General features: G+C 43.1%; 3 protein-coding genes across 7 annotated transcripts in view; 1 reads left to right on the forward strand and 2 right to left on the reverse strand.

The window, feature by feature from the left end:
* Positions 1 to 2,684, forward strand: part of LOC106575295 (sodium-driven chloride bicarbonate exchanger) — a 38,138-nt gene extending 35,454 nt beyond the window's left edge. For all 3 annotated transcript variants that reach the window (XM_014151733.2, XM_014151732.2, XM_014151734.2), the window contains one exon: positions 558 to 2,684. Coding sequence is in view for 2 of the 3 variants with exons in the window: in XM_014151732.2 (XP_014007207.2) it covers positions 558 to 618 (61 nt within the window). In the remaining variant the exon portion in view is untranslated. The remainder of the gene's footprint in view (positions 1 to 557) is intronic.
* LOC106575294 (adenylate cyclase 10) lies at positions 2,591 to 15,583 on the reverse strand. 3 transcript variants are annotated; one of them, XM_014151728.2, is made up of 32 exons: positions 15,226 to 15,583; positions 14,956 to 15,060; positions 14,781 to 14,819; positions 14,530 to 14,673; positions 14,019 to 14,224; positions 13,825 to 13,915; positions 13,641 to 13,729; positions 13,218 to 13,409; positions 12,805 to 12,926; positions 12,393 to 12,469; positions 12,040 to 12,229; positions 11,768 to 11,823; positions 11,499 to 11,670; positions 11,035 to 11,227; positions 10,840 to 10,926; positions 10,442 to 10,722; positions 9,834 to 10,045; positions 9,538 to 9,669; positions 8,948 to 9,235; positions 8,480 to 8,788; positions 8,196 to 8,238; positions 7,886 to 8,096; positions 7,564 to 7,704; positions 7,286 to 7,452; positions 6,814 to 6,970; positions 5,995 to 6,199; positions 5,758 to 5,854; positions 5,154 to 5,269; positions 4,795 to 4,912; positions 4,328 to 4,523; positions 3,780 to 3,968; positions 2,591 to 3,071 (listed from the first exon to the last, which is right to left on the reverse strand). In XM_014151728.2, exons 1-32 carry the CDS (start codon positions 15,380 to 15,382, stop codon positions 2,853 to 2,855), a joined length of 5,001 nt encoding a protein of 1,666 aa, XP_014007203.2. In that variant the 5' UTR covers positions 15,383 to 15,583; the 3' UTR covers positions 2,591 to 2,852. The 3 variants fall into 3 exon arrangements, with proteins under 3 accessions (XP_014007203.2, XP_014007206.2, XP_014007204.2); XM_014151729.2 differs by lacking the exon at positions 2,591 to 3,071 and having other exon boundaries at positions 3,894 to 3,968; positions 4,298 to 4,523; XM_014151731.2 differs by lacking the exons at positions 13,825 to 13,915; positions 14,530 to 14,673; positions 14,781 to 14,819; positions 14,956 to 15,060; positions 15,226 to 15,583 and having other exon boundaries at positions 14,019 to 14,159.
* A 149-nt stretch (positions 15,584 to 15,732) lies between these two features.
* On the reverse strand, positions 15,733 to 18,658 carry LOC106575340 (glucagon-2). The gene is made up of 6 exons (XM_014151823.2): positions 18,516 to 18,658; positions 18,219 to 18,319; positions 17,806 to 17,961; positions 17,135 to 17,251; positions 16,389 to 16,532; positions 15,733 to 16,174 (listed from the first exon to the last, which is right to left on the reverse strand). Exons 2-6 carry the CDS (start codon positions 18,311 to 18,313, stop codon positions 16,150 to 16,152), a joined length of 537 nt encoding a protein of 178 aa, XP_014007298.1. The 5' UTR covers positions 18,314 to 18,319; positions 18,516 to 18,658; the 3' UTR covers positions 15,733 to 16,149.
* Between the last annotated feature and the right edge of the window lie 613 nt (positions 18,659 to 19,271).

The following is a 19,271-nucleotide window of genomic DNA, read 5'->3' on the forward strand; positions in this document are numbered from 1 at the left end:
CATATCTTGTCCCTCCATTGCAGTTTTCTAGAACCAATGTGCAGTTTATCATTGTATCATGCGGAGGTGACAATATGAACGTGATGGTCTTTTGTCGCAAGTGTGCCTGTAGTTTGAGTGTGGGACTTCAGTCTTAAGTACCCTGGAGCAACCTGTTATCTCTTGACCCATAAAGATCCACAGTAGAAACCACCAACTCAAAGTTGGCACTCAGGTCTAAACAAATGTCCCAAGGCGTCTCTCTTTGTTTTGAATGTTTCATGCTCACTGGTTTGGGGAATGTGAATGCATGCGTATGGTGGACAGACACACACACACACACACACACACACACACAGCATGCTCTGGTGTGGTTTGCCTCTGTGGTGGTTGGGGACAACTGCATGTCTAGGGTGGTTATGCATGATGGTAATATTACCCCAAGTCAATGGAGTCCGTGACACTTCTGCCATGCAGGGCTCCAATACACAATGCCATCCAGCTGGTCAGTTCAGTGGTATACTGTATGTCGTGTCTCCTCTAATGCTGTTTGTGACACGTAGCCTTTTGTTTTCCAGTGGTTGTGAGAGAAGACATAAGAGGAAGGACTCAAAGTTGGACAGAGAGACGAGTTTGTGATCCATTCCCGGCTTCGTCACCGTTCTGTGGAAAATAACTCCTAACGTGCCACACTTGACCACCTCTGAACTGTGCTGCACCATGCGTTCTCGTCATGTAAGACTGTGTGTGTGTGTGCAACTCGTGTAAATCTTTTAGAAACAGTGTTACCCTATGGAGGAACCAACAAACATTAACTGTGATTATTTTCTATGTATGTCAATGTATGGTGATACCAGCAACAGAGGAAGCAAGGAATTCATATTATTATGTCTATCTACCCGTGGGCCAATTTATTACAGATGTAGGATCTTAATTTGAGCACGTTTGCTACAGCAGGAAAATAATCCTGAAGTAACATGAAATGTGTGGATTATAATTAATGGGCATTTTTGTAAGGGCTGAACATATTTTCATAAGGTAAAATTAAGTTTGAAAATTTTACGTGGAAATTACAAAACTTTTTAAACCATAAATACACTACAAATTTTACAAGTATTTTTGCAACAGGGTGATCAAATTAAGATCCTACATCTGTATCAACCAAATAGTTTTTAAAGCAACCTTACTTTTTAATGGAATCGTTTGTATTTTGTATGTTTTTTCTATTTTTTCAACATAGTAATCCTTTAAAAAAATCTATTACATTATACAACGAAAATCTTGTTCATGGAATAATCGATGTGTTTTGTTTTGTAATTTGACATCACTGTTGGGTCTCTGCACTTAACGTTATGAAAACAGTATACTGTCTATGTATCAAATTAAAGTGTTAAATGTACACTTTTTTTTCTTGAAATCTCATTTGTAAAATTTTCACTGCCATTTTCCAGAAGATTTGTTGATAGTATTCTTTCTCCATTAGAGTGGGGAGGCAGGCCAGTGTTATATTTCAGGCATTGGGGACCATTACATTCCAGTTAGCGTAGCAGCATAGCCCTGCCATTCTGTACCTATTGGGAATGTGATTCCTATAGGGTTTTAACCATAGACTGACAATGAACATCATATAGTAATTTATAGGATCTCTGGTCTTAACAATCAAATTGTCTTTGAAGTCTTTAGATGACCGTGTAGAGATACAGTGACTTCAGAAAGTATTCACACCCCTTGACTTTTTCCACATTTTGTTGTTACAGCCGGATTTTAAAATGTAATTAAATAGAGATTTTTTTGGTCACTGGCCTACACACAATACCCCATAATGTCAAAGTGGAATTGTTTTTTGAAATTAACAAATTAATTTAAAATGAAAAGCTAAAACGTATTGACTCAGGGAGTTGAATACTTATCTAAATCAAGATATTACTGTATTTTTTTTTTTTTTTTTACAGATTTGAATTTTATAATTAAATTCATTTTAATCCCACTTTGTAACACGAAATGTGGAAAAGGTCAAGGGGTGTGAATACTTTCAAGGCACTGTGCATGTGTGTTCCACGGGCATACAAATGTGTTTTACCGGCATATTGTTCCAGTCACCCTGTCGGTACGTTTTGTGATATCTTCTCCTGCATTCCAGTTTGTCTGACACCTACAAAGTGATGTTGTGTTCTGATTCTGAACTACCAGTAACTGTATTTAAACACCTGCACAAAGGTGAATCAAACTTAGCAGTGTCTTTCTACAGGATGTTGTGGTTAATTGATAGAAATGCAATAATAGCTTTGTGAGAAAGGGCAAAATGTAATAAAGTGAAAACTCTTAACGATGTACAATACATAGTATATTTTATTCATGTGTAAAATGTTACTAATATGTTACTAAAAACTTTGAATTGGGGTAAGTGAAAACTTGTGGTTTTTATGTTGTCGACGTCTATCCCATTGTACTGTGTTGTTGATGGATTTGACTTATTAGAGAAATAAGAATGGATCAATATCAATATTAAATTTTGGCCACTTTACATGTGGAAATCTGCCTTAAAATTTAGTATTGATAGCTGAAGACAAGTTTATGTTTAAGAGTTTATGGACTCATCTGTGGAAAATGATCAGTTCAGATATTTGTTGTTCTATTATAAATGTGATTTGTTATACGAGAGAAAGAGAGAGAAATGTAGGAAACAATAAAGTGACTGAAACATCCTTTCATTTGGTGAACGTTCATATCTTGGCCATCCACATCTGATCCAGATTAAATGATACCGACACTCATTAACCCCAAACAACATCACAGTTCAAAACCAAATTGGCAATGACCTTGCTTTCCCCATATACAGTGTTCTCCACACTCTCAATAAAGGAACTGGGTCCCTATCCTTGGCATTTGAGGAGCTGGGTGTCCTCTGGCTTTGGGGTGAGGTGCAGGCTGGAGTTGTCAGCCTGGATCTCGCCCCCCACACCCACTAGGGTGTAGCGGGTGTGGGCCAGCTCCTCTGGGTCCATCCCCCTAGCCTCCTCCCAGCTGGGCATGGTCAAAGTGGAAGCGAACCAGTTGCTGGTACTCTGCCTGAACACGCCGAACCACGAAATCTGAAGAGGTAGACAGAGAATATTCACAACATATTAGAAATGTCCTTAATTAAAGAAATAATACATGCTAATACGCACCATACTCTACTTGTGTAGGTTATCAAGGAGAAAATACATCTACCTCAGTGGAGGCTGGTGAGGGGAGGACGGCTCATAATAATGGCTGGAACGGAGTCAGTGGAATGGCATCAAACATATGAAAACCACGTGTTTGATACCATTCCAATCACTAAAATTCCAGGCATTATTAAGAGCCGTCCTACCCTCACCAGCCTCCACTGACTTGTACTACATGGTGTACGAAGTGTAACTGCAGTCTTTTTTAAATGCATGTGGTTGAGGTTTCTGTTCTGTGTGTGATGACTGCATACACATCACAGGAGGTTGGTGGCACCTTAATTGGGGAGGGCGGGCTCGTGGTAATAGCCAGAGCAGTATCAGTGGAATGGTATCAAATACATCAAACACTTGGTTTCCATGTGTTTGATGCCATTCCATTTGCTCCATTCCAGCCATTATTATGAGCTGTCCTCCCCTCACCAGCCTCCTGTGAATACTCATTATACGGTATGTGCGATTGTGTGTGAGACTGTACACTCTCTTGCCCGCATGCATTATCCCATGCCATGCATCCAGTACATCCTTCTGCCTGATTGTGTGTGTGTGTGTGTGCCTTTGTCATCTCAGACCCTTCCTCCAGTACTGTACCTGGTTCTGTGTGATCCAGCTCTCCTCCAGCTTGTTGCCGTGCTGCTGACACAGCATTATAGCCTTGTTGAGGATGGCGTTAGCCAGGGCCTCGTGGCCCGCCAGCATGTACATGTAAGCTCTGAGGTGCAGCACCCGGGGCGCGTACATCTTGTTGGTCAAGTACTTCCGGTTGAACTCTGTGAAGTGCTGCATAAGAAATACTATGGCTGTTAGGACTGTTCCAGGGAAAACATTTATAATATGGCTGTGTGAGTTTTCTAAAGGTACATTATACACAACTGTGTGTGTGGGGGGGCATGTGAAGGCATATATATATATATATATATGAGAGAGAGAGAGAGAGAGCTTGAGAGAAAGACAGATCGTCCAAATGTGAGTGTGTGTGTGTGAGCGTGTGCATAAACCTGTTCATGCATATATTCTTATCCAGAGCAATTATGATTAAGTGACTTGATCAAGGGCACGACGGTAGATTTTTCAACTAGTCGACTCGAGGATTCGAACCAGCAACCTACCTGTCGCTAGGCTACCTGTCGCTAGGCTACCTTCTGTGTGCTCTGGTAGATGGCTTTGATGTGTTGGTTGTGCTCCACCAGGGCCTTTCTGAACAGCAGCACATGACACTCCAGGAATATGACCATGCCGTTGATGGAGTGGATGGATGAGGGAGCCTGTCGGGTCACTCCACAGGCCTTGGTGTAGAAGAAACAGGCCTTCTCCCACTCACACAGACGGGCATACCTAGGCCGAATGACACACACACACACACACACACACACACACACACACACACACACACACACACACACACACACACACACACACACACACACACACACACACACAAGATAGTGGGGTGGACTAGAGTATAGCGTCGGGCTGCATTTTGAAAGGCACAACATTGTAGAACGTTCAGCTAGAAATATGTTATGTAGAACAGAAATGCCTCTCTGGCATGTAGAGAAAAGAATCATGTGCACTCTATTTATAACACTTCTGTCAGTCCACTCACCACAGAGCCAGAGCAGAGTAGAGGTTCATCATCAGACTCTTATCAGCCACCAGGTTAGGGTCTGACTGGGACTCCTCCACAAAGGTGTAGCACTCCTCAAACGGACGGAAGGCAAAGCCTGGAACACACACCATGAGACCCAATCTATGCTAGTGGTCCTCTGTAGCTCAGTTAGTAGAGCATGGAGCTTGCAATGGCGGTTCGATTCCCAGGACCAACCGTATGTAAAATCTATGCGCGCATGACTAAGTTAATTCGGATAAAAACTAAATGGCATTTCTAATTATTATCCATTAGTTCATTAACTAAGATATGTCACGTGGAGATGGTGTCCCACAGTGATGGAATATCCAACTTGCCTGAGTAGAGCAGGAAGTCAAAGCAGCCTGCATAGAACCAGCCTTTAGCCGTGCTGATGCGGGTCCTGTTTCCCAGGTACTCCAGACTCTGCATCAGCTGGACACACTCCTCATACCTGGGTATCATAGCATTCAACAGCAGATTTGATTAATTTATTTTTATTTCACCTTTATTTAACCAGGTAGGCAAGTTGAGAACAAGTTCTCATTTACAGTTGCGACCTGGCCAAGATAAAGCAAAGCAGTTCGACACATACAACACAGAGTTACACATGGAGTAAAACAAACATACAGTCAATAATACAGTAGAAAAATAAGTATATATACAATGTGAGCAAATTAGGTGAGATAAGGGAGGTAAAGGCAAAAAAAGGCCATGGTGGCAAAGTAAATACAATATAGCAAGTAAAACACTGGAATGGTAGATTTGTAGTGGAAGAAAGTGCAAAGTAGAAATAGAAATAATGGGGTGCAAAGGAGCAAAATAAATAGATGGGCTATGTACAGGTGCAGTGATCTGTGAGCTGCTCTGACAGCTGGTGCTTAAAGCTAGTGAATAAGGTACACATCCCAGTAAAAGAGACAAGTAGAAGTAGTGCTTCACCTCTGTGTGAGGAGGAGGGGTGTGTGAAGGACAGCGATCACCAACATGTCCAGGCCCCGGTGGTTCGTCAGCTTGCTGATCTGCTCTGCTCGGAGACCTGAGAAGTGGAACTACTTTCAATACTGAAACTTTTTTGCTATTTATTTCTTCTCTGTCTGTGTCTGTCTGTCTGTCTGTCTCGCTTGCTTACACACTTATTTGTTTAAAGCGAACACACACATCCAGTCCTCTCCTCACCATACTGGATGGAGTCGTGCAGGGCTCCGGAGCAGAGCTTGACGATGGAGAGGGAGCGTATGAAGTAGCTGGTGAGGATCAGGCCCTCCATGCAGTCAGGCAGCTCAACACAGGTTCCACACAGCATCCTCTCATAGATCTGACACCGCTCGTCCATACCACTCAGCTGACAGTACTGGAGGTAGTCGATGCACGAGAAGATGATCTAGAGACAGAGGTGGTGTGTCTGAGAGTAAGAGGGATGTGGAAGGGTGTAGGGGTGACTGTATACCAGGGTTCCCCAACTGGCGGCCCGCGGGTGGTTTTATTTGCCCCCCCCTCCCCCCAAGTTTTCTGAGCAAAAAAACATTTTATTGTTGGACAGACTAAAAACACCAGGAAATCAGCTGCAAGTGATTTTCATTTCAGAAATCTGTTCCCAAGTATTCCCACTCGTTATAGAGAGTAACGTGATCGTATACAAATGTAAGCAAGGTTTGAAATGATATGTTTTAGTCAAACATTATAGTGTATCTGTTTGGGATTCTTGTGGTCAATGTGCAGTCTACAAATGATTAGTAATTACAAGAAAATAATTGTCCCGTGGCTGAATCTAGTTGATGATCCCTGCTGTATACTCTCTTAAGGATGGAAGACTTCGAGAATGATGACAGATAATCTGTATTTCCTGATGAATCAATCAATCTCTGAACAGTGTCTCTCTTTCTCCCCCCTCTCAACACACTGAGCCGTGTTGTGTTTGAGATTCCCACTGACCGAACAAACCCATTTCCCCCCTGTTTTCCTGTAAAAAACAGACAAGCAGAGTAAACAAACCACCTTGTTCTCCTGTGCACTCTTCTGGGCTGAGTTCATCTCCATAGTGATGGCCAGCGATGCGTTGAGCATGTTCTTGGGAGCTCTCCTCATGCAGCCGATCTGCCACATGTACGACAGACAGCAGATCTGCTCGTGGAGGAACGCCAGCTTCTTCTCTCTTTGGACACCAAGACAACAACAATAACAACATCTAAACAACAAAACCTTTAAAAAGTGGCGCATGCACACGATTGTAAGATCCCCTCAATTGATGGAGCGCCTACATCACCACTGTGCTAGAATTTATTTTTATAAAAGTTATTACTGTTTGAGTTGAATGCAGATAAATGATGAAATTGTAGGTTGCGGTATGTTGTAGTATTTTGTCGTCAATAAATGGAAAATAGTTGATATTATAGTGCTTGCTGTATATAAAATATCTATATATTCATTTGTTTAATCTTTATAGGGGCTTGTTGAACACAGAACACACCCAGGGTTGTCAGCGTTCTTGGATCTGTAGCACAGACTCTTCATCTTCTCACAGACGTACTTCAGGGACATGGCCACGCGATTCGTAGGGAGACGTCTGTTCAGGAGCCGTAGGGCGCTGGAAAACATGCTCTCAGCCTCCTCGATTTGGCCTGTGTTGTACAACACCTAAATGTACAACAAACTGTACACTTTAGTTTGAGAAAAGCACTATTTATGTATAAATGCAAATCATTATTATCCTTTGAGAGCATAAATAACATTTCAGTGAACTCTTACCTCCCCTCTGAGACGGAAAATACAGGCTCTCTCAAAGTTGTTGATTTTCACTTTGACTTTTGGGTCGGCAGTCTCAAAGGCTGGCTTGCCCGCTTTCAGATTATCCAGTATGATCTTGGCTTCGTTTAAATAGGACAGGGCCTGTGAGAGAGAGTTAGAGTATTTCTGTATGCGCGTGAACAGATCAGAAAAAAAGTTTAAAGGACACACACACACACACACACACACACACACACACACACACACACACACACACACACACACACACACACACACACACACACACACACACACACACACACACACACACACACACACACACCTTGAGGTTGTTGGAGAGGTAGGCCGAGGCTGCGGCGGTCTCTAGCAGGTAATAAAAGGTTTTGGGTACGTCGCCCACACCCGTGCAGTGGCGCACCATGGGGCACAGCACACACTCCGTAACCTGGGCACACCTACACTTCCTGGTTCTGTCCACTGTGTTGTACTCATTCACCATAGAATCTAGTTTCAACAGGAACTCGTCCTCCTTACTGACACACGCAAACACACAAATACATTTGTTATGGAATCAGCCCACTTGTATTACTGGCCATCTGATCTGGGACCAGGGGTAGAGTATAAAACCTTACCTGTTGGGATGCAAAGGGCTGACCTGGTTCAGTTGTATAGTCTCTGAGAGGTGGAGAGGAGAACAACACAAACAGCACACGTCAAATCAACCCTCAATGGTTCCTTAGATCAGTTGGTTACAGCGTCACTATTGTCAATCTGCATGAGCGTGTGTGTGAAGTGTTTGTGTGTGTGTGTTTGGGCGAGCATGAGTGTTTGCGTCTGTCTCTCAGGGAGTGTTTGTGTGCGTTTCTCAGCTTGCGTGTGCTTCTCTAGCGGAGAGGTCAGTGGGTCCATCACTCACCCTTGGGGAGCCCCAGTGTACTTTGGCCCAGGAACAGGGCCTCCCCAGACTCTTGTATGTTTAGCAAACTCGGGTGGATCTCGATGAGGTTGTTCCCTATAGCTGCCTTGTGCCCGAAGATGAACTCGGCGATGCCGCAGTCCCTGCAGCGGTGGGCCTGCTTAAGGAGGTAACTGGCACACTTCTGGTGGATCTCTCTCTTCTGCTCCTTCAGCCACAGCTCGTAGGCCGTCTCCCTGACCAGGGCCGTGCAGAAACGCATCACCCTGCAGCGCCACACGCCGTCCACACACGCCTTGCCTGACACTTCTGAGAGGGGGGGGGCGAAGGAGGAAGGGAGAGAGAGATATACATGAGAGTGGGAGAGAGATTTGGGGGGAAGAAGGTAGAGAGAGTCAGAGGGGAGACAGAGAGGTAGAGAGAGTGAAACTTGTCCTTGTCTGCGCTAGCCTCAGCTCCACTACTGACCTTCACGGATGTCTTCTTGGCTGTCCTGGACACAGTAGCAGTTGAGCGCACCCCAGCACTCTGACTCCTTGGTGAGCTGCTGGGTGAACTGCTTGGGCTTGGAGCCGCACTCAAACGTGCCTGACTTGAACAGGGAGGTGAGCGACAGGTTGAGCTTGTCGGGGTTTTCTGACTCTGGCAGGATGGTGATGAGCATCTGCGTGGTGATGGTTTGGCCGATGATGGCAGCACACTTCACCACCATCTGGTCGGCCGGCTGCAGGTGGTCTAGGTGGGCCAGGGCCATGCCTGAATAGAATTCCCTTTTATTAGTAGATCAGTCGGTAGAGAATGGCTCTTACAATGCCAGAATAGCGGGTTCGATTCCCGGGACCACCTATATGTAAAATGTATGCATGCATGACTAAGTCGCTTTGGATAAAAGTGTCCGCTAAATGGCATTTATTATTAGTAGGCCTATAGACATGCCTGAACAGAAAACATCTTTAATGATTTTAGTGTTTTATTTATGAGTAATTTCTATCAAATAAGACTAATGAGATGAGGTTGCATTGTGTTTGGGGGCAGAATGCAGGAACCCTGTACTACACCTTTCAATGTCAGAGGGATGGGAACTTCGTGGAATTTGGCCGCTTCTCCGACAAAACAGACCAAAGCCCGGTCAACAAAATGGTCCAGGTCTGTGATCTTGCGGGATTTCAACATGGATGCCTTGGGTGGCCCTGCAACATGACAGTGTTTCACAAACAAGGGTGTTGATTGGCTTGGAAACCTGCCACTCATATATTCTCAGCCAATAGGTCTGTCCGTTTCACAGACAAGGGTGTTAATAGGCCGGGAGACCTCCCACTCAAGACATTTTCAGCCAACAGATTCATCTTCCTACCCAGCGCTCCGGCCCTGGCGTCCTCCTCTTGCCACACCTGGCTGGGTTTGGAGCTGTGTACCACCAGGGTGGGCTCAGGAAACAGGATGTCTACGTCTTTAGCCTCATTCTCCCCCTCCACCTCCTCGATCACGATCAGATTTCCCAGATACAGACTCTTCAAGAGCTCCTCACAGTAGTATGGAACTCCATGGCTTCTCTCCACCAGGAACCTATAAAACAGATTACACTTTTAATTGATACGTGGCATGTCTTCATAAGGTAACTCCGGCTTCTTCTGCGAGATATTCCTGCACTGAGACAATGACAGCCTTAGAATGAGTCTTAAAAAAATAGCTATACAGTCGACAAGCCAATTCAAAAGTGTACATTCAAATAAATGACTTTTTACTTCCTCTGGAATTCGATGCTTCAGTTGTCTTTAAGGAGTCAAAGGTCAAATTGGGGTGCTTATATTTGTCCTGTTTCACAGTTTCACTGCATGTACAAGTGGGTAACCTGAACGTGTGTGAGGTGTGAAACTCCCAACTCCCCCTGAGACACCCTTGGCGAGTCGATATGTGTAGCGTATGTATATTCACAGTGTGTGTGTGTTTGTGTACACGTACAGCTCCACCTCGCTAGGGATGCGGACCACCCCCAGGATCTGGCAGGCTAGCTGGGCGATGACGGGGGGCTCCAGCCCAGGCAGGTTAAGGTAGAGGGTCCGGGGATCCTTGATGATGTGGCTAAGCTCCAGGAAGGGCCCGCTCTGACTGGTGTGGGGGAGAAGGGCCATACACACCAGAACCGAGGATTTTTCACATGCTTCGAGCAGGAAGGCCAATGACGCTCGATCCACAAAGTGAGCCTGGTCCAGCACGTACACGCACGGCTCGTCCTCGGCGAACTGGACAGACCACACACGCGTAGCTATCACGAATCAATTGAATTCTAAGTCATCAAACAATCAATTGCCACCTAAGTCACGTTTTTACATCATCCACGTTATGTTCTTCTACAGTACCTTGCAAAACAACTCCAGAAAGTAGTTCCTCATCTTCTTGTTCTTCGTTTGGCTGTCCATGAGTGACACATCCTTAGACACAGGAAACTAAAAGCACAGAACAGATCTTACAGAAAAGACCTATCGACCCTCGTTAGCTACTACGAAACAGAGTAATAACTTTTAGAAAAGCAACGTTCAGAGATCCCCACCTACCTTGACTAACAGGATATCATTGAGAAGGCAGAGGTTCTGCCTCATCTTTGGGTCTAGGATCTTGGAGAGGAGGACTCTCTCTCGCTCGGCGTAGCTCTTACAGTTCTGAACTGACATGACGATGGCCAGTAGGGTCTGGAGAGCGTAGTTGGACTGCTTGATGTCCGTCTTGGCCAGCTCAAAAGAGATCACTCTGAAAGAAACGAGACAGAAGAAATGCTTTCCAATCCCCCATTGTTGATGTCTATTTTTCTTTGTCACTACTGGGGTTGACTTACAATGAAATTAAATGACCACAGCTTGGGATATAGCACATATTTGTTGTATTATCAACTAGCCTGGTGTCAGATCTGTTTGTGCATTTGGCATGACAATGACCATCGTAGTTGCCAAGACCTGATCTGGGACCAGGCTAACTAACCAGGCTGATCTGGGACCAGGCTAAACTAACAGCTGGCGCTGACCTGACTCCCTCCTTGGCTGTTCTGTATACCACCTCAGCCAGCAGGCGGCTCTTGCCATAGCCGGTAGGTCCCTCGTAGATCAAAACATTGTTGTAGTTCTTGTGACCAGCAGCCCTGGCCTCCAAGAAGCTCTTCAGCATGCTGGAGTACACCTCGATTTCTTTCTCTCGGCCTAGGGAGCATTTGAGCGCAACATATCATTCAAATCAATGTGATCTTCCACGATGAATGCATGTCATTCATAATCGTCAATACTTGAGAAAACTCACCCAAAAGAGGATATCCCTCCTCTCTCTCAACAGACATAGGTGCTTTACCAACAGTTCTGGAGATGAGATTTTGTTTTATAAGCATGTATGAACCTTTATAATTCCTTATTACAATTGCAATATGTCTCATTATGTAGCTTTTCAATACAAGAAAGCCACAACAATACACTTAATTATCTAACATGACAATAGTACAGTGCTCAATATGAAAGTGAGTACCAGTCAAGAGTTAATGGACTATAAATGATGTTGGTCACATCAGATGGTCGTACATCGGCTGTTTATTGGCCATGAACTGATATAGGACTCCAGGGTTCTTGACTCCCTTCATGGCTTTCTTGGGCAGCTCGCTAAAATAAAACGCGGGCAGCTTTGAGTAGTAACAAGTCTCGCTGTCACATGACACCACCCCGGGGTAGTGCATCATCAGCCGTGCCGCCAGGTTCACCTTACGTCCAATCACTAACGGCAAAGGACACAGAGAGAGTTCAAAGTTCATAGGTCAAACTCTGAACATATTAGTATGTGAGTTAAAATAATATAAAAGAGTCTACAGCGAGTTATAGTAAGGTGGCAGTGGCAAAGCACAGTTCCACCTGAGAGTTCAAGAGGATGTCAAGGGTACCTGTGTATTCATGCCTCACTGGATGTCCTACTACACCACAGAACACTGGGCCTGTGGTTACTCCAACAGAGACAGTCCTGTTGGACAACATTGGACTTTTTGTTAACTATACAACATATTGCACTCAAGTGTAATACAGATGTAGGATCTTAATTTGAGCCAGTTTTCTAGAGCAGGAAAATAGTCCTGTAGCAAAAGGAAATGTGAATTATTATGTGGATTATAATGCATGGTCATTTTTGTAGGAGTTTATACATTTTTCGTAAGTAGAAATTTCACTACAAGTTTAAAATGTCCTGCATTGCAGGAAAATGATCCTGCAATAGGGTGATAAAATAAAAATCCTACATATGTAGCTTGATAAAAATTAAAAGCATGTGGTCCTAGAATGCTAGGATCAAATGGGCCTTACTTGAGGCTGCGGATCTCTTTCTGGCAAAGGTCATGTACTCCATAGGCAGCCTGTAAGGCGTGGGCACTCTCATCCTCCCGCTTGTCCCCAGGGAGCCCAAACAGACAGAGGAAAGTACAGCCCTGCAACAAACTCCTTGTTATTTAAAAACATACAGCGGGTTTGACTGAAGAAGAAAGTCTTGGTGAGTGAACCCATTGTTTCTGTTTAATTGTGTTTGTAGTTTTTCTCATTGCCACCGGGAACAGAGAACTGCTGGGGTGTATTCATTAGTTCACACCGTACCAAAACATTTTGCATTTCTTATTGGACAAGTTCAGGGTTAGTCCCTCCCCGTTTCAGCCAGTTTGTGTTCATTTGGTTCCTACAGAATAAACCCCCAGGATTCCACCTTGAACAAACCACTAACGGACCTTGTCGAACATGAACACTTTGTTGACCCTCCCGTGGTGCTTGACTATCTGCTGACCGATGCCAATGGCAGCCTGGTGGATGGTCATACACTGCTCCTGGTCACTCTCTCCTCCCTTGAACTGCATGTTGACAAACACTATGGTGGCCGGACGCATCTCAGAAAGATACTCCAGAGGCTGGTCGTCATCTATCTAATGAGGGAGGAGAGGTCAGAATAGAAAACCATGGCTACATTCCAGTGACCGTTCTAGCATACTTATTAGAATGTTTACTCAATACGTTTCTTAATTCTAGGTAAGTAGTAGTGTGGACATTAAAACAGAGCCCACGTTTATACATTCACAAATAGTGATTCTGATTTTGAAAAAACGGACAACTTTTGCTATTGTAAAGAAAGAGGACGGTAGTAGGTAGGTTCTTACCTTCTGCAAAACCGTTTTCATGATGTACATGCGTAACGTTTTCTCAAGCTCGGCGTTTGGCATCAGTCGAGATGCTCTCCTCACACAATCTGTAGACCAAAAAAAGGACTGGTTAGGATGTTACAACACAACCATGCAAGTAGAAGTATCACAGGCTGATATCTAGCTACTCTCTTTACTGCACCTCTTGCTACTTTTTCATGCTCTACAGACGTTCCTATTGAATCCTGGTACTTCTCAACAGAGAAACTGGGCTCTCGCTTGATGTATCGCACCTGCATTGAATGACAACCATTTACATATAGTCATCTAGAACCACCTGGCTACTTGAAACTGCATTCATCATAACTGTATCCATCCATCCATCCACACACACACCTTCACGGCTCTCTCGTTCTCTATGGGGTCAATGGCGATGTTGTCCCTCTCACATAGTTCCCAGGCGTTAGGTGACAAGATGATTGTGCTGGCCACCGCCAAACCCTCTGCCAGCCGCACCTCGTCTACCGCCCGGCCAATCACCACAAAGTACTGACTGATCTCGTCTCCTACGATCACCTTGGAGAGCTTCCCAGCAGATATACCTTGGGACAGCAGAGGAGAAAGGGTATCATATTTGAGGTTCTAGTTGCCTATAAAGTCAAGTGTAGCCGGATAATAAGGGCACAAATTCACAAAGAGTAGAGTACTGATCTAGGATCAGGTCCCCCTTATTCAAATCAAAATCAAATGTTATATTTAGCAGATGTTATTGCAGGTGCAGCGAAATGCTTGTGTTCCTTATGATTTAAAAGGAAAAACTGATCCTAGATCTGCACTCTTTGTGAATACAGGCCCTGGTGTTATAGCACAAACATGTCTCTCGCCTGTATGAGACTCAGACAAGCACCTATTTTAACTTTTAGCTGACAGCCCACTTCAGTCTCCCGGACTCCACACTGGTCCTGGATGTTGAGGCTGCATTTGACTACCAGGGAGATTACTTCACTGAGCTGGACTCTCTCCACCGTCCATAGAGCCAAGATGGCATCGCCTGTGATTAAAAGTTGTTTGGCCATGAAGAGTAGAAAAGCACTGTAGCTAGGAATTGTGATCATGGTGAATCTGTGTCTCAAAGCTGAGAGGGAAGCCTATTGTTACCTGCATAATTCAGAATATCTCCCCCAGCATCAAGGATATCTGAAATACAGGCAACAAAGCATTGCTTGGTAATTTATTTTTATTTTTACTAACTTAGTCTAAGTTAAGTTAACTAACGGTACATCACGTTAGATTGATATTGTATTGCTTTAATAAAAAAACATAGCTAACTTACGACTGACTATTTCCCCAATGTAGCTGTTGAGTGTGCGTGTCAACTCGTCTGCTCCATAGCCTTTCTTGCTACTCAAACTAAATTTCTCGGTCAGATTAGTGAAGCCTAAAAAATATACAAAATGGATTAGTTGACTTCCAGCTAGTGGGTTAGCAAACGTTAGCTAGCTAGCTTCTACACGTAGATCGTCAGGGAATTCCAGCTCATGTTGGCTAGCGAGATAGCTAACGTGGCTAGCTACTGTAGCTAAGGAGATATTACATGGCTTGCCTGATACATCGGCGAAGAGAAGGACTCCATGAAAGTTCTCTGCGTAGGGGATATCGTTGGTGAGGGTGCTGTAGACAACAAGGTCGGGTACATGGGCAGCTATTTTGCTTATTTTGTACGAGTCCTCTATCTCACCATCTCCTTTTATCCAACCCATTTTAGCTGTAGTTTAGGGGCATCATGTTTTTCCGTTGAGCGAATCTGAACGGTCGTTTTTTCCGTGAACGTTCTAGAATTCAGATTTCACTACAAACTGGTTCACCATTTCAAAAAGAAGTAGCTATGATTATTATTATTATTATATAACTAAACGTTACTTGAATGCCATGCATGTTGGTTTCAGAACCACGGACAGAGCTTCTTTGAGACGCAAAACCAGTTTCTCAACTCTAGGCTTGTACATAAACTGCGATCATTGGCACAACAGTTTTTTTCAGCACCATGATCTGAAATAGTTTGGGATTCCATTGGTATGGATGCATGGTTAGTCAAAAACAATACACCAAACACAATGAAAGAGTTTAATTTTGCAGAGCAGGTTTTGATACATATGGGATAAAAACCAAATTCACACAAATGTTACCAGATAATTTTGCACATTATATCTGAGTTTTCACAATGTTCCCTTTTTTTCAACATTACAAATATAGAAAATAATGTTAATTTATAGAAAAATATTTGTATAATTTGACAACTGACCTGATGCATAAATGCACCACAAAGTTAAGGAAGAATACATGATCTGTTTTTTTTTTTTTATCACATAATGTAGAGTAAACAATCTAAGTATTTCCAACATTGTATCAACGTTACAACAATGCTAAGCAGTATGGCTTTTTAGTATGGCTTTTAGTTTTTGTCAAGGCTTATCATTTGTAGCACAGTATCCAAGTTTCTCTTGAACAAGGAAGCATTTGTCTTCTTTCAATGATCTTCTTGACGTTTGTTACTGAAATAAACAATAAACAAAATGATCAAACTGTGACACCATACATTAACACAGTTTAGTGTGTGAGAGTGAGATACAGAGAAAAAGAGTGTGAAAACAATAAATTATTGATCAAAATGGCACCAAATTCACTCGTTTTAATCAGAGCCTTAGTGCACTATATAGGCAATAGGGTCCCATTTCATACAGCTTCTGGTTGTGTTCTGATGTTTACCTTTTCCCTGAGGGTTTGGAGGTCATGACCCAGAGTAAATACTCTTTGGCAGCCAAGCTGTCTAGGACGTTATTCACGTCGCTGGTGAAGCTCCCATCTACATGTCTTCTGCTCATTGGACCATTCATGCTCTCCTCTGCAGATCTAGGTACAGCACACAAGATAACACACGTGTCAGTGGTTCCAAACACAATACTTCCACACACAATACTTCCACACACAATACTTCCACACACAATACTACCACACACAGTACTTGCACACAAAATACTTCCACACTCAATACTTCCACACGCAGTACATAATTACTAACCAGGTTGGGTTCAAATTTTAGTCGGCCGAACACATTTTCAGGAAATGTACCCTTTTCTAGTTGCGCCTTATGCCTATTGGGTGATTTCTGAAGTAGTGATCTGTAGCTGTAGTCATTCATTGTGCATTAGAGGACACCTTGGTTCCCTGAACAGCTGTTTATGCACACAGTAACTGTGTAATACGCTCTCTTCCAACCCAGTCAATACAGTCATCCGAGGGGCAAATATCAATAAATGTATCAATAAATACAGAGCATAGTTTCATGGGATTTATTGGGCACGACCACATGAAACAAGCCTTAAGAAAGCAGAAAGCAATGGTGTGGCAATGGATCAATTCGCTAAGTAGTTGATTATCTTTTCTCTCTCTCTTCTTCTCGCGTTAGACATGACACACAAGATGTTGGTACTGTAGGGTGAAGGAAAGCCTACTCTCGTCTGGCCGGTCCTGATTTGAGCCAGGAAACAAAGTCCTTGGCCGCCTGGTCCTGTAGATAGGTGCTCACGTCGCTGGTGTAGGTCCCATCTGCATGACGTTTGGATGGAGCACTAGATGGAGGTAGAAAGGAAATGGTGTGATGGATACAAAACTCCACTCAACCAATGATAGTACTGTGAAATCATTTTGGCTCAGCTAAAAATGGCCTCGGAGTTCTTATAACTGTTTTTCACTAACTTTGCTAGTAAAACATTCAAATAATGTATTTTAAGTGTATGTATTGATACACAAGTTGAGGATACGTTGATAATGAAAATGGATGGGTGGTATTAGTTTTAAAGTTATGAGTAGTGTTAACTGTGTATATGAATATGTTGCTCAGTACATTACTATCCTTTCTCTGTATGTACAAACAATGCCATAATATACATGGTCCTTTAGACAGACGTTTTTTGGATGAAGTTTACATCTGTAATTTCTCCATCCAAATCTTTGATTGTTCTACTCAAGATATACAGTATTCATCACAGTAAAAGTAAAAAAAAAAAAAATGGAACTGTTCTTGTTTCTCATTAAGAAAAATATATTTTTATTTCTCGACCCCACAGTATAATATCAGTCATGAGCCTAAAAATATATTATATTACTCTGATGAAACACTCACCCACTCCTCCTGGTGTTCATAAGCCATTGAACAAAGTCCCGAGCCATCCTTTCTTCCTGGTATTTACTGTAGTGGTTAGAGAAGGTTCCCTCGGAATGTCTCTTCACGTTAGACACGCCCCTCAAATCCTCCAATAGTGAGTCTGCTGTCGCTAAGCTACAGGAGAAGAAGAATCTTTAATGCTGAAATTATGCTGATAGATGCCTCATTATAGTCTAATTTTGATTGACAGTTGCTGTTGGATACATGTTCGTTATGTGTGAAACACTAGTCATTCCGTCTGTGCTCTACGTTGATACTGTACGTTGTGTGCTTTCTTTTCTCTATGATATGTTCTGAAACTATATGTTAAAATATCCCATGGAAAATTGGGATCACCCCCCCATGGAAAATATAACATTTTTGAGCAGAACCTTGAGTTGTCCTCAGCCTCTTGCAGAGGGACTTGCCAACTGCTCTGTACGATGACCAGGAGGAGAACACCAGCCAGGGAGTGGATGCCAAACATTGTGACCTGCAGACAGAACCACAATTGAGTAACTTAGCCGAAGACAGTCATGTCCATTTTACATTGACAAGCCAAAGGCTCCATATCAATCATACATCCATTGACAAAATCAAAGGTTTTGTTCACAATGGAAAAACTCATCCAGTTTTGAAACAAATTTTACTAAATCAATCAGGACGTGTCCTGGCTGTAAGAAACTCACCTGTTCCTGTTAATGTGCGGGTAGATGAGATGAAATGTGTGTCTGAGAGAGAGAGTCCTCTGCTTCAGTCCTGGTTCCTTGTGGTTGTATCTTGGTGATCTGACTGGCTGTGGGGGTCTTATATAGCATGGCCATGAGGCCGGGTCTGCTCCGGTGGCCCAATCCTCCCACTCTGTTACACCCATTTGTTACTCTCAATCCATTACACATAGGGCCCGTTTGGTTGCATTGGATTAACTCGCAATGAAAGGTCTGTTTAAAATGGAAGATGTGGCATTATCCATGCGAGAAAACAGCTGTCACTTAGGTGTAGAAATCAAACAAGATAACATCCTGTCAAATAGTGTGTGTGTGTGTGTGTGTGTGTGTGTGTGTGTGTGTGTGTGTGTGTGTGTGTGTGTGTGTGTGTGTGTGTGTGTGTGTGTGTGTGTGTGTGTGTGTGTGTGTGTGTGTTTACTGTAAATGGGAAGCTGAGTCAGTGTTTGTGGATTTTATTAACTATGACAGAATCAGAGGTGGAAAATATTTTTGGGGTGTTTATACAGTACCAGTCAAAAGTTTGGACACACCTACTCATTCAAGGGTTTTTCTTTATTTTTACAATGTTCTACATTGTAGAATAATAGTGAAGACACCCAAACTATGAAATAACACATGTGGAATCATGTAGTAACCAACAAAAAGTGTTAAACAAATCAAAACACATTTTATATTTGTCATGTCCTGACCATAGAGAGCTCATATTTTTCTATGGTA

This window comes from Salmo salar, chromosome ssa17 (assembly GCF_905237065.1).
Source record: "Salmo salar chromosome ssa17, Ssal_v3.1, whole genome shotgun sequence".
Classification (NCBI taxonomy): Eukaryota; Metazoa; Chordata; class Actinopteri; order Salmoniformes; family Salmonidae; genus Salmo; species Salmo salar.